The sequence below is a fragment of the Mobula hypostoma genome, chromosome 10, assembly GCF_963921235.1.
Source record: "Mobula hypostoma chromosome 10, sMobHyp1.1, whole genome shotgun sequence".
Classification (NCBI taxonomy): Eukaryota; Metazoa; Chordata; class Chondrichthyes; order Myliobatiformes; family Myliobatidae; genus Mobula; species Mobula hypostoma.
The window spans coordinates 17,524,284-17,538,810 of NC_086106.1; the positions used below are offsets into that span (position 1 = coordinate 17,524,284).

The following is a 14,527-nucleotide window of genomic DNA, read 5'->3' on the forward strand; positions in this document are numbered from 1 at the left end:
TCGTGGAGCAACATCGGGCATGAACTTCATCTCCAGTTGCAGCCACGGACTTCTGCGTGACTGTTGGATCTGTTAGGAGTGCCAGTTTTCTCAGTTTAGAGGGGCGGCCTGACCTACGCATACCTTTTTGTCCACATTTTCACGATGGACTGCACTGAGCTCTGAGGTACGTTCAGCGCCTTTGAGACGGCCTTTGTAGCCTTCCCCAGATGTGCGCTTCTCTGTTATCATTTCCCTGACTTGCCTTGAATGCTCTTTTGTCTTCATTTTGGTTTGCTCTGTTGAAAAACTACCACGCTGTTACATCTTTAAGAGAGAGGGGTACTTATTCTTGTGAATTCATTGAAAACAGCCGATCTTCCAATTTTCCACATCAACAAATTGGATGAGTTGGTAAGGTAATACACGGTATTGCACCTCAGAAAACTAGCGCAGTAAGTACAAATGGGATGAATACTCTTTCAGCCTCAGAATTTTTGGTTTTTAAGTTTCAGTAAATAGCTGGCAGGTTCTGGACGAAGTTTTGGAGATCAGCTCAAAAATCCTGCTTCAATACATTTTAAGTTTAGAAAATGAGACAGTAAAATGTGAAAATGGCTGTGGGGGGATGAATACTTTTCCAAGACACAGCACAGGAGATAATGTAGACAGACGGGTTTGGACGTGGAAGTGTCCCGCGACAGCCGCGTCTCACGCTCCTCACAAAGTCCACGTCTGGGCGACTGGCACGGGCAACCGACTTGCAAATGCATCACGCCCTCTTCCACTCCACCCCTGCCCTCGGGCAAAGGGCTTCTCCCCGGTAGCCCAGGAGCTGACGAGGGCCGTGCCACGTCGAGGCAGCGGAAAACGGGTACGAGGAGCGGGCGAAGGCCTTGCCACGCCAGCGTCAGGCGAAGCTGGCCTCCTCGGCGTGAACCCGCCGGTGCGTCCGCAGGTTGTAGGAGCGGGCGAAGGCCTTGCCGCAGTCGGAGCAGACGTAGCGCCTCTCCCCCGTGTGAGAGCGGCGGTGGGCCTGCAGGTGCGAGGACTGGGTGAAGCTCTTGCCGCAGACGGGGCAGGCGAAGGGCCGCTCGCCGGTGTGGATCCTGCGGTGGGCCAGCAGGTGCGAGGAGTGGGTGAAGGCCTTGCCGCACTCGAGGCAGGAGAAAGGCCGCTCGCCGGTGTGGGTGCGCCGGTGCACCACCAGCTGGGAGGGGAAGATGAAGGCCTTGTCACACTCGGGGCAGGAGAAAGGCCGTTCCCTGGTGTGGGTACGCCGGTGGGCCTGCAGGTTGGAAGTGTGGGGGAAGATCTTGCCACACTCGGGGCAGGCGATCCTCTTCTGCTTCATGTGCAGGCGCCGGTGGGCCTGCAGGTTGGAGTACCGGGCGAAGGCCTTGCCGCAGACGGCGCAGGAGAAGGGCCTCTCCCCGGCATGGATGACCAGGTGCTGCTTCAGGTACAGGGTGCACTTGAAGGCCTTGCCGCAGACAGGGCAGTGGAAGGGCCGCTCCTCGGTGTGGACCTGCCGGTGCTGCAACAAGATGGAAGCCCTGCTGAAGCTCTTCCCGCAGTCGGGGCAGGCGTAGGGCCTCTCCGCCGTGTGGGTCCGCCGGTGGGCCTGCAGCTGCGAGGACCGGGCGAACCTCTTCCGGCAGACGGGGCAGGAGAAGGGCTTCTCCCCGGTGTGGACCCTGCGGTGCTCCAGCAGGTAGTAGGCCCTGAAGAAGGCCTTGCCGCAGTCGGGGCAGGAGAAGGGCCGCTCGGCGGTGTGGGTGCGCCGGTGCATCTGCAGGTGGGAGGAGTGGCGGAAGGCCTTGTCGCAGTCGGGGCAGGGGAAGGGCCGCTCGCCGGTGTGGGTGCGCCGGTGGGCCTGCATGTGCGAGGAGTGGGTGAAGGCCTTACCGCACTCGGGGCAGGTGACGCTCTTGCCCCCGGTGTGGATGCGCTGGTGCCGCGAGCAGTCCTGGTTGCTCTTGAAGGCCTTGCCGCAGACGCCGCAGATGAAGGGCCGGGCCTCGGTGTGGGACAGCCAGTGGCGCCGCAGCCTGGACTGGTAGGCGAACACCTTCCCGCACAGCGTGCAGGGCAACGGGCCTTTGCGGGCCGGTCTGCTCCTCGGCAAGCCCTCGCCTCCCGCCGGGGAGTGCCAGTTCGCAAAGGAGTCAGCGGGATTTCCTGCCATTGCGCGCTGGCCGCAGTCGGTTGGGTCCTGGCGCTCCCGAGCCACTCCGCGAGACCTCGGCGTGACTGTTTGGCTTCAACCTTCCCTGCACGACACTGGTGTGGAGACGGACAAACAAGGCGAGTCTTACACAGCACCCGAAACCTGAAAGGGCAAGACACAAGGCGTCTCAGTACAGGTTCACAGCAGTAAATTTTACAGCTTTTCTCTGTAACTGCAACAAATAATTCTGTTTTAGTACTTTATTACACTAATTCAGGATCAGACTTAACATCACCAGCACGTCGTGAAATTTGTTACCTTCGCAGCAGCAGTACAATCCGACACATAATAGACAAAAAAACTGAATTACATTCAGTTTATATATATCTATATACATCTATTATATATACATCTATTATATACATCATTATATACATCTATTAAATAGTTAGGTTAAAATATGTAGTGCAGAAACAGAAATTTAAAAAAAACATGATGTAGTGTTCACGGGTTGAATGTCCATTTAGGAATCGGATGGCAGAGGGGAAGAAGCTGTTCCTGAATCGTTGAGTGTGTGCCTTCAGGCTCCTGTACCTCCTCCCTGATGGTAACAGTGAGAAAGGGGCATGCCCTGGGTGCTGGGGTCCTTAATAACGAATGCCACCTATCTGAGACATCGCTCCTTGAAGATGTCTTGGATACTACGGAGGCCAGCGCTCATGATGGTTTTTTTTGGGGGGGGGGGGCTTCAATCCTGTGTAGTAGCCCCCGCCCCACCAAAACCAGACGGTGATGCAGCCTGTCAGAATCCGCTCCATGGGACATGTGTAGAATTGAGTGTTTCAGGCGACAAAACAAATCCCCTCAAACTCCTTCTTTTTTGTAATTTATTTGTTACTGAATTTCATCCTCAAACATTTCCATAACATGTATTTCAGATACTGTACATATAATCATATTTGTCACAAATCTCCACATAATATTTATCTGAGGTATACACTTATAGAAAGGAGAGGAAAGAAAGAACAATCGAAAGAAGAAAACTATGTACAGAGTAGGGAGTGATCTTTTTTTTACAATATATTCATTGACTTGTGAGAATAAAATCAGGCCTATGAGGTGTTATGTAGTTAAACCATTTTTCCCAGTATGAATCAAATTGTTCCAACAGATGCTGTTATCTTCTCCATTTTGTAAATGTCCATTGTAATTTCCATCCATACATTTAAAGTTGGGCTCTCCTGTGATAACCATTTCCTGGTAAGGGTCTTTTTACCAGCCCTTAAATATTCATGAATTATTTTTCTCTTTTCAACCATTCTTGAGGTATATACCCAAAATATATAAGCTCTCTAAGGGTATTTCACATTTAAAGATGTCTTGTAGGGCATTATATATCCCACTCCAATAGTCTGTGATAAGGGGGCATTCCCAGAAAATATGATAATGGTTTGCATTCCAATTTCCACAATTTCTCCAGCAAACAGGGAGGTTACTATCATAATGGGATTTCTGAGAGGGTGTAATAAAATATCTTATCAAGTTTTTCCACCTGAACTCCCTCCATTTCTGTGAACTGGTACATTTCCATTGATCCCTCCATATTATTGTCCAGTCTTCCTCAGATATTATTATTCCACCTTCCTTCTCCCAAATTGTTTTAATGTATGAAGTCGAATGTGTTTTAAAATTTGACAAACCCTTATACACTCTTGAAATTATTCTACTACCGTTGTCTGAATTATATGCTTTTCTAAACAGCTCTATCAGATATGTACTTGCCTTGGTTACATTTTTAACTGTCCTATTAACATACTGTCACATCCGTAAATACCGGTAAAAGTCTTGTTTCTACTAATAAGTGTTTCTCTTTGAGCATTTCAAAACTGAACAGTGTTCCTTCTTTCATTATATTGCAAATAGCTGTTATTCCTTTAGCTGTCCAGTCCTTAAATCTAGCATCCGGTTTATTCAGCGTAAAATCCGAGTCTTATGCACACCATTTAAGAATTGCAATGTCTCTCTCTAGTTTATATTCTTTTATAATAGTTTTCCATATTTTAAGAGTCCACTTCACCCATGGGTTGTCAATATTATTTATGTAACTTTGTAGGTTGTTATCAGCCAAAATTGCCTGTATGGGGATGGAAAGTATCCTCTCCTCAATGTTTTCCCATTAAGCGTCATATGATGGATTGCACCAGCATATCACAGCTCTCAACTGTGCTGCAAAATAATAATCTCTAAGAGAAGGTAGGCCCCATCCCCCCTTTTCCTTGGCTAATTGCAAAGTTTTGAGATGAACCCTAAGCCTTTTACCTTGCCATATATATCTTGATAGCATCTTGTTCCATTCATTGAATTGATTTTGGTTACTCTCTATTGGTAGGGTCTGAAAGAGATATAGTAGTCTGGGCAGTATATTCATTTTAATAGATTCAGTCTTTGAACTGAGACCAAGAAAAGGAATTAGGTTCCATCTTGTTATATCTTCCTTAATTTTTTATATATAGGCTGATAATTGCATTCTGATAATTTTGCCAAATCTTTTGGCATAGTGATGCCCAAATATTTGACCAACTCTGTTTGCCATGCCCAAGGATATCTACTTTCAATTTCTCTTGGTGGGCTATAGTTATATGAAAGTAGTTGGGCTTTATCTGTGTTGATCTTGTATCCTGAAAATTGGCCATATTGTTCAAAGGATTGCATCAATTTAGGTAAAGAGTATGTTGGTTGCCCTAGATAAATCAAAATGTCATCTGCGTAACAGGCCAATTTACGCTCTGTCCCTTTAATAGTAATTCCCCTGATATTTTCATTTTGTCTGGTGTATTGAGCTAATGGTTCCAGATATAATGCGAAGAGTAGCGATGACCATGCACAACCCTGTCTCCTGCCCCTTTCTAGGGTAAAACTATTAGATCCATTGATTTTAATCCTGGCAGTGGGATTGTCGTATAGTGCCTGTATAGTTTTAATAATTGTGTCACGTAGACCAAATCTATGTAAAACTCTGTAAAGAAAATTCCAATTAACCGAATCAAATGCCTTTTCAGCGTCCACACTCATTACTATTGCCTCAATTTCATTTTTTTAATATATGATCCATAATGTGAAGTGTCCTTCATATATTGTCTTGTGTTTGGCGTTGTTGTATAAAACCTGTCTGATCATTATGTATCAGTGTGGGTAGAAACTCTTCTAATTGTTTGGCCGTGATGGAGGTAAATATTCTATAATCCACATTAAGAACAGATATTGGTCTAAATGACCCACATTCCATTTTGTCCTTGCCTGCTTTCGGTATAGCTGAGATTATCGCCTCCTTCCAGCTGGGTGGCATTTGCATCTTTCTTAGGGCCCAGTTCAGTGTGGGGAGTAAAACAGGAATTAACTCACTTCTGAACTCTTTATACCACTCTGCCATATATCCATCTGATCCTGGTGACTTGCTTAATTTAAGCCTACTAATTGCAGTTTTTAGTTCAGCTTCAGTTATGTCAGCAGTCATCGTTCTATTTTGTTCTTTGCTTAAAGTGGGTAACTCTAAAGAATTCAGGAAGGTGTCAGTTTGGGTTATGCTTTCCCCTGGAACTTTGGAATATAGAGTTTTGTAAAACATTTCAAAAGCTTCCTGAATTTCACTTAGCTTATTTTTTTCATCACTTTTGTTCTTGGATCCCTAATTCTATGAATTGTATTTTCTGCTGTCTTTTTTTCTCCATTTCCACCCCAGTATTTTCATAGATTTAGATCCACTTTCATAGCATTTGTTTCAGAAACATTAAATTTTTTCTAATTTCTTGTGTAGCCAAACTCAATTTGTGTTGTTTTTTCTAATTCCTTCAGCTTATATTGTAATTCCTCTAATGTTTTATTCTTTATTTTTTTCTTATATGAAGATATCGCTATAATTTTCACTCTTAAAACGGCCTTCAGAGTATCCCATAGAATGGGACGTGAAACCTCTCCATTATCATTGAATTCTTGGTAAAGACCAATTTCTTTTTTAAGTTGTTCCTTAACTTAGGGATCATTGAGTAGACTTGAATTTAGTTTCCAAATAGTATTCTTCGTTTGTAGGTCAAAATCAACAGATAAATATATAGGGGCATGGCCCAATTCCACAGGTGATTGATTACCTTGTCTCTATCTTTTCCAAATGTTATGAAATAGTCTATTCTTGTATATATGGACTGGGGTGCAGAATAATGAGTGTAATCCCTTCTGTGGGGAAAAGGTCCCTCCATATATCAACTAGACCAACATCCTCAAAAAGAGTGTTAACTTTCTTACATAAGAACTTAGCTTCATAAGTTTTTCTATTGGATGAGTCTAACTTTGGTTGTAATTGCAAATTTAAGTCTCTCTCACATATCAAGAGACCTTCTGTTTCCGTGACCATAATATTAGTAATTTTCTGGAAGAAACTAATATCACTTCCTGGGGTACGCATATATTCAATAAAGTAACTGGATTTCCATCTAAACTCCCCCTTACCAGAATATATCTGCCCTCCTTATTTCCCATTTCGAATACTTTTGCAAAATTTAGCTTGCTTGAGATGAGGATAGCAACTCCTCTTCTATGTCCTGATTTATATGAGGAGAAAAACAAATTTATCACTTAAGTGAGTTTCCTGTAAATATACGACATGGGCTTGTTCTTTTTTCATTTTTGATAGAATTTTACTGCGCTTGACTGGATTCAACAGCCCATTGACATTAAAAGAAATGAATTTTACTTTGTCCTTAGCCATGTGTATTTATCTGTTAGTATATCATTGAGATTTGCAGAATATAACTTAATCGATCTACTCCCTGACCAAATAAGAGCCAGGAAATGTGAATATTAAAAAAAAAGGTAACGAAGGTGTGATTCCAAGGCTGGGGTCTCTAGATGACCCTGGGTTGACCTGGAAGAAACGTCTAGCCGTGGGCGATAGCCCATCCTACCTGTGGGTTGAGGGCCCCTGCTGCAGTATCTATAAAAGTAAGTAAAAAAATCTATGTCCATTACACAGAAATGATTTCCCTGTGTATTCCTCCCATGTATATATTCTCATTTAGGTGGGGAAAAAAGAATGAATGAATGAGTTTAAAAAAATTGAGTAATTTAAAATCCACATTACAATATGTATTTCTCGAGACAGGTATATCACCGTCTATTTTTGCTTCCGTTTAGTTTATCAGCACTTTTAAAGTTAGCCAAACTTTTTGCTTCTTCTGGAGGAGGTGAGGGCTGCCCTTGGAGAACTGACAGTCTCTTTCTAATATCCTTCTCTCATCCTGTTCCCGTCCCCTGTTTTCTCGGTTCCCAAGCGGATCGGGATAACTGCTCAGCCAGACTTTCCCTTGGTTTGACCACGCTAATGGACAGTCCTCTGTTGTTCATGTCTGTAGTCGCCTCTCCCACTGTCTGATATAGTCGTATCCCTTCTTGGTAAAATACCCTCAGTTTAGCAGGGTACGGGGTTTGGAATTTAATCTTTACTTGCTTTAATATTCGTTTTGCTTCAGAACATTACTTCCGTTTCTGTAGGACCGCTGGGGGGGGGGGTAATCATGATCAAAGTACATTAACTCCCTGTTCCAAAAAACCCTCTTCTTACCCCAGGCACTTCGTAGAATCTCCGCCTTGCTCGTGAATCGAAGGAATTTAAGTACTATTGAGCGTGGCTTACTTTCCCTGTCTCCAGGAGGCCTTGAAACGAGCGAACGATGTGCCCTCTCAGTTACAGTCTCCATAGTCGGGGGAATCTCCAGCGTGTCCCGCAGCAGCTTTTCTCCAAAGTCCATCACCGACAATCCCTCTGCTCCTTCGGGAACATTATAAATCCTGATATTTTTCCGTCGCGATCTTCCCTCCTGGTCAAGCAATTTACTTTCCTCTTACTTAGTATCTGTTCCACGTTTTTCACGCGATCTTCCACCTTCTTAATTCGAGTCTCTGCCACTGTTTTCTGATTGACGTTGGTGAGCTCTGACTTTATATCATTTAGTTGCTGTTTTATATCTTTTTGGACTTCCCGTATCTCTTCCAGAATCCTCATCATATTTGCTGCTTCGCCTGCACGAGGCCCCGCGTCAGCTTCGCCGCCACGCGCACGTGCAGGAGAGCCACCTCAAACTCCTAATGAAATATAGTCACTGTCTCGCCTTCTTTATAGCTGCATCGATATGTTGGGACCAGGTTAGATCCTCAGAGATCTTGGCACTCAGGAACTTGAAACTACTCACTCTCTCCATTTCTGATCCCTCTGTGAGAACTGGTTTGTGTTCCCTCGTCCTACCCTTTTCAAATATCACATCTTAAAACGGTTCCAGGTTCCAAGCCCCAAACCCAGTTAGTTCCTTCTCCAATTTCCTCACAGCAGATCAGCAAATTTATAGTCAAAAGTAAATTTATTATAAGAGGTACGTCACCAAATACCACCCTGAGATTTATTTTCTTGCAGGCATTCACTCTGGAACAAACAAATACGATAGAATCAATGGAAAAACCACACACACACACACACACACACACACACACAATGCTGAAAAGACAAACTGTGCAAATTCAAAAATGAAATAAATAATTATGATAATAATAGGAGTCAGAGAGAAGTACAGCACAGAAACAGGCCAGTCGGCCCCTTTAGTCCATGCCAAACCAATTATACTGCCTACTCCCATCAACCTGCACTGGGACCATACCGCTACCAGCCACGTACATATCCAAATTTCTCTTCAACGTTGAGATCAAGCTCACATGCCCCAGTTACGCTGGCAGCTCGTTCCACAATCTCACCACCCTCTGAGTGAAGAAGTTTCCCCTCAAACTTTTCACCTTTCACCCTTAACCCATGACCTCTGATTGTAACCCTACACAACCTCAGTGGAAAAAGCCTGCTTGCATTTACCCTCGATAATTTTGTATACCTCTATCAAAACTCCTCTTAATCTTCGACAGTCCAAACCTATCTTTCCTCATAACTCAGGTCCTCTCCACCCAGCGATATTCTTGTGAAGTTTCTCTGCACTCTTTCATTCTTATTGACATCTTTCCTGTAGATTGGTGACCAAAACTGCACACAATACTCCAAATTAGGCCTCACCAACGTCTTTATACAACTTCAACATAACATCCCATCTCCTGTACTCAGTACATTGATTTCTGAAGGCCAATGTGCCAAAAGCTTTCTTTAAGATCCTATCTACCTGTGACGCCACTTTCAGTGAATTATGGACCTGTATTCCCAGACCCCTTTGTTCTACCGTGTTCCTCACTGGCCTACCACTCACCATGTGAGGCCTACCCCGTTTGGTCCTACTGATAACACGAGTTACAGAGTCCTGGAAACTGAGGCCAGAGATTGTGCAAAATGATCGTTTCAGTGTCGTGGAGAGTGAGGACGACTACGCTGGTTCAGGAGCCTGATGATTTAATGGTCATACCTGTCCCTGCACCTAGTGGTGTGGGACCCAGGGCTCCTGTACCTCTCTCCTGGTGGTGGCAGCGGGAAGAGAGCCGTGGATGGTGGGGGCTCTTGGTGATAGGTGCCGATATCTTGTGGCAGCACTCCTCGCAGATGTGCTCAGTTGTGAAGAGGGTTTTCTCTGGGATAAACAGGGCTGTATCCACTACTGTTAGCAAACAGAACAGTACAGCACAGGAACTGGCCATTCAGCCCACAATGTTGTGCTGAACCAGCTAAAAGGCAATTCAAAAGCACCCTAACACTAAGCCCTCCTACCACACAATGTCCAAATCCCTCCACCTGCCTATCCAAATGTCTCTTAAAAGCCTCTGATGTATTTGCCTCCACCACTCCAGGCAGTGCATTCCAGGCATTCACCGTTCTCGGAGTATGAAACCGGCCCCCCACACCTTCAATGCACGCCCTCTGGTAAGAGATATTTCAACCCTGGGAAACAGATACTCTCTGTCCACTCTGTCTGTGCCTCTCATCATCTTGTAAACCTTCATCAGATCCTCCTCTGACGCTCCAGAGAAAACAGCCCAAGTTTATCCAGCCTCTCATGACAGCACATGCCCTCTAAACCAGGCAGCATCCTGGTAAACCTCTTCTTCACCCTCTCCAAAGCCTCAGCATATTTCCTATAGTGGGCCAACCTGAACTCTACTCAATACTCTAGATGTAGTTGAACCAGAGTTTTATAAATTTGCAACATAAACTTTTGACTTTTGAACTCAGTGCCTCGACTAGTCAAAACAAGTATTCCTTCAACCTTGTTAACCATCTTATTGACCTGTGTAGCCACTTTCAAGGAGTATGAACTTGGACCCCAAGATTTCTCTGCTCAACAACACCGTAAAAGGTCTTGCCTTTAACAGTGTACAGTCTCCTTGCATACGCCCTACCAAGATGCAACACATCACATTTATCTGGATTAAACTCCATCTGCCATTTCTCAGTCCATATCTGCAGGTGATCAATGTTGTGCTGTATTCTTTGCCAGTCTTCTACACTGTCAACAACTCCACCATTCTGGTACCATTCACAAATTTACTAACTCACCCATCCGCAGTTTCATCCAGATCATTTATATACATTACAGACAGCAGAAGTCCCAGCACAGATACCTACGAAACTCCACTAATTACAGACCTCCAGCTTGAACAAGTCCCCAAAATCATTACCATCTGTCTTTTATGTGCAAGCCAGTTCTGAATCCAAACAGCTAGTTTGCCACGGACCCCATGCATCTTAATCTTCTGGATTAGCCTCCTACGGGGGACTTTGTCAAACGCCATCCTAAAATCCATGTAGACAACATCCACTGCCCTGCCCTCATCAATCTCTCATCACCTTGTCAAGAAACTCAATCAAGTTGGTAAGGCATGACCTGCCACATACAAAGGTATGTTAGGCTATGGGGTTCCAAATGCTCATACATCCTATCCCCAAGAATTTTCGCCAGCAATTTCCCTACAACTGGCGTGAGACTCACCGGTCTATAGTTCCCAGGATTTTCTCTTGTTCCCTTTTTAAAATCGAGGTTCAGCATTAGCCACTCGGCATTCCTCTGGGACCTCACCTGTGGCGACAGAGGACACAAAGATACTGGTCAAGGGCTCAGCAAGCTCGCCTCCTGCCTCCTTCAATAACCTGGAGTAAATCACATCAGGCCCTGGGGAACTATCAACCTTAATATTCATAAGGGGATCCAACACTTCCTTCTCCTTAAACTCTAAATGCCAGAACAAATCTATACACTCGGCTCTGATCTCCTGCTCCTCCGTGTCATTTTCCTTGGGAAATACTGAAGCAAAGTATTCATTCAGTACCTCACTCACCTTCTCCGCATCCAAGCAAATGTTCCCCTCTTTATCCATGAGTAGCCCTACCTTCTCCCTAGTTATCCTCGTGTTCTTGATGTATGTGTAGAATACCTTGGCATTCAGCTTAATCCTACTTCCCAAGGGATTATCATGGCCCCTCCTGGCTTTCCCAATTCCTTTCTTTAGTTTATTTCTGGTTTCTTTATACTCCTCATGTGCTTCGTTTGATTCTAACTCCCAAAACTTTACATGCTTTTCCCTTTCCTTCTTGATAGAATTCATCACCTCTGTGTTCATCCAAAGTTCTCTAAACTATCCATCTCTGTCTTTCCTTCTGGCAGGAACATACATTTACTGCACTCTGTGCAATTGCTCTTTAAACACCCTCCACATATCTGATGTGGACTTGCCAGAGGAAAGGTGTTTCCAATGAACACTTCTTAGTTCCTGCTGAATGCCCTTGTAAATTGCCCTATGCCAATTTAAAATTGTTCCGCAAGGATAATACCTATCCTTGTCGATAGTTATCCTGAAAGTTAATGAGTTGTCGCTGTTCCCTTACTGTTTACCCATTGAAAGGTCAGTCACCTGGCCAGGCTCATTCCCCAACACCAGGTCCTCTTGTTGGACTGTCTGTATAATGATTTAAGGAAACCTTCCTGAGCTTAATTAAATTCAGCCCCATCTGAACCCTTTACACATAAAAAGGTCCCAGTTCATATTCGGGAAGCTGAAATCCCCCGACACCAACCTTATTATTTATTTATTTTACACATTACCTGAATCTGATTACCTATCTGTTCCTCAATGTCCCAGTGGCTATTAGGGGATCCGTAGTACAATCCCATCAGTGTGATTCACCCTGCCTGTTCCTGAGTTTCACTCAAATGGACTCAGTTTCTGACCTCTCCATTATGTCTCCTCTGAATGCAGCTGTGATATTGTCCCTGATCTGGAGTGCAACTGCCCCCACCTCCTCCTTTTACCTCCTCCTCTACCTTTTCTACTCAGGAGTACTTTGAAAAACTGGGTACATTAATCACCCAATCCTGCCCCTCTCTCAACCAAGTTTCAGTAATGGCTACAACATCATAGTTCATGCTCTGAGTTCATCACCTTTGCCCATAATACTCCCAGCAATAAAATATACACAGTTCAAACTACCCAACCCATCACACCTGTTATTATTTTGATTTTGCCTTTCAATACCTTCTCTGACATCTACCATCTGGTCCTATCCTTCCCTTACTGACCTCGGCCTCCGGTTCCCAGCCCCCTGTAAAACTTGTTTAAACTCTCCCGAGTAGCATCAGCAAACCTCACGGCCAGGGTATTGGTTCCCCTCCAGCTCAGGTGCAACCATCTTGGACAGGTCACCCCCTTCCCCACAAAGGGTTCTTTTGATCAAGAACTTGAAACCCTGGATCATCTCCTCAGCCACTCATTCATCCGTGCTATCACCCCATTCCTACCTGCACTAGCCCGTTTTTCCGTTCTTGCTCCCGTTCCTCTGTTCAAAAGCTCCACCGAGATGCAACGCAGAGCGTCATAGGAAGTCATTCCTGCCTGTGGCCATCAAACTTTACAACTCCTCCCTTGGAGGGTCAGACGCTGGTCCTGGACTTATTACATAATTTACCGGCATAATTTACATATTACTATTTAACTATTTATGGTTCTATTACTATTTATTATTTATGGTGCAACTGTAACGAAAACCAATTTCCCCCGGGATCAATAAAGTATGACTATGACTATATCAGACGGAATATTAAAAAAATTGCAGGCGTTTAAATCCTCATGATCTAAAACTCAAAGTATTTCGTATTAGTTGTGTGAAGAATCAGCGGAGAGCGTAATAAAGAACCTTGGTTTCAGCGGTTCTAAAAAAGGTTGATGACGGACAGTTATCCCACAATGCTCCACTAGCTAGAAACCGCCCTATCTCATCGGCCAGCGCCCACCACTCTACGTAACGTTGAATGAACCCACCGGACTGCGCCTGCTCGGAAGTCCGGGCCCTGTCCGTCGTAAATCATCCGCACCCACGCCTGCGCGGTTGGCACCCTCCGGTTGCAGGCTCTCACCCAGTCGCGGGGCGAGAGTGCCCAGCGAGGGCCAGCCGAGAGCGGGGGGAACACCGGCCAGATCGGCCGCGAAACCGGGAGGCTGGCAGGCGCCGCCGGGGCCCGTTGGCCGAGCCGAGCTCCCACGTGATTACAGTGCCCGCCCCGCTTTGTGACGTCGCTGCAACTCTCGCTGAGCGGTCCGTGATTTACAGGCGCTTCCACCAATCGGAGCGCACGTAGCCCTCAGCCCGCCCAGCTGACTGGACGGTCGAGGGGCGTAACCAGGACCGGTTGATTGATGAGTCGACCCGGTGCCGGATGTCCGTCCAGTTATCGAATTAATATTGGAATTGGTTTATTATTATTACCGAGAAACGGCGAGAAGCTTGCCTCTCATACTAATCAAACAGATTAACTCATTACACAGTGCATTAACAGAATGCAGAAGTTGCAGTGCTTGCATCTTACAGGCAAACTCTGGGGTGCAAGGTCATATCGAGGTGGACTGTGAGGTCAGGAGCCCATTCTTGCCCAACTAGGGAGCTGTTCAATAACGGTGTGAATAGCTGAACGAATAAACTCTTCTCGGGCTTCCAGCCGGGTACAAACATTGATTATAACCGATGTTTCGATGACAAACACCAGGGATCATGCCTGGGCAAGTCTCGTCCGGTGGTATTTACACCCCATCGTCCGTCCCCCCTGACTGGTCAGTCCTCATTCAATCAGGTTTCCGCTCTCCCACCTTATTTACAGTCGAATTCAAGTTCTTACTTAGAACGAGACCTTTGTCTTTGTTAAAATTCTTTTCCTCTAGTTTTATTTCAATGTTTTCCTTTACCAGGCGGTCCCAAAAGCCACTGGCATGGCACAGTAGCTTTGTGCCGTTGAAGTAAATCCTATGGCTATTGCGGACGCGATGTTCTGCTAACGCCAATTTCTCCAGATAAGCTGCTCTTGAGACTAATGGTACGTGCTTTGAAGCTTTAGTACCTTCTGCCCCGGGGGGGGGGGGAGA

The 14,527-nt window shown here is 45.2% G+C and overlaps 1 protein-coding gene across 5 annotated transcripts; it reads right to left on the minus strand.

Moving 5' to 3' along the window:
• Nucleotides 1–745: 745 nt before the first annotated feature.
• LOC134352696 (zinc finger protein 497-like) lies at nt 746–13,647 on the minus strand. Of its 5 annotated transcripts, none has more exons than XM_063060089.1 (3): nt 13,433–13,647; nt 11,110–11,196; nt 746–2,311 (listed from the first exon to the last, which is right to left on the minus strand). In XM_063060089.1, the coding sequence occupies exon 3, from the start codon at nt 2,165–2,167 to the stop codon at nt 890–892; it is 1,278 nt and encodes a 425-aa protein (XP_062916159.1). In that variant the 5' UTR covers nt 2,168–2,311; nt 11,110–11,196; nt 13,433–13,647; the 3' UTR covers nt 746–889. The 5 variants fall into 5 exon arrangements, with proteins under 5 accessions (XP_062916159.1, XP_062916160.1, XP_062916161.1 ...); XM_063060090.1 differs by lacking the exon at nt 13,433–13,647 and adding an exon at nt 12,913–13,407; XM_063060091.1 differs by lacking the exon at nt 11,110–11,196.
• Nucleotides 13,648–14,527: the final 880 nt, after the last annotated feature.

Excerpts from the sequence above, each read along its gene's own strand:
- LOC134352696 (XM_063060091.1), bottom strand. The coding sequence starts at position 2,167 with ATGGCAGGAAATCCCGCTGACTCCTTTGCGAACTGGCACTCCCCGGCG.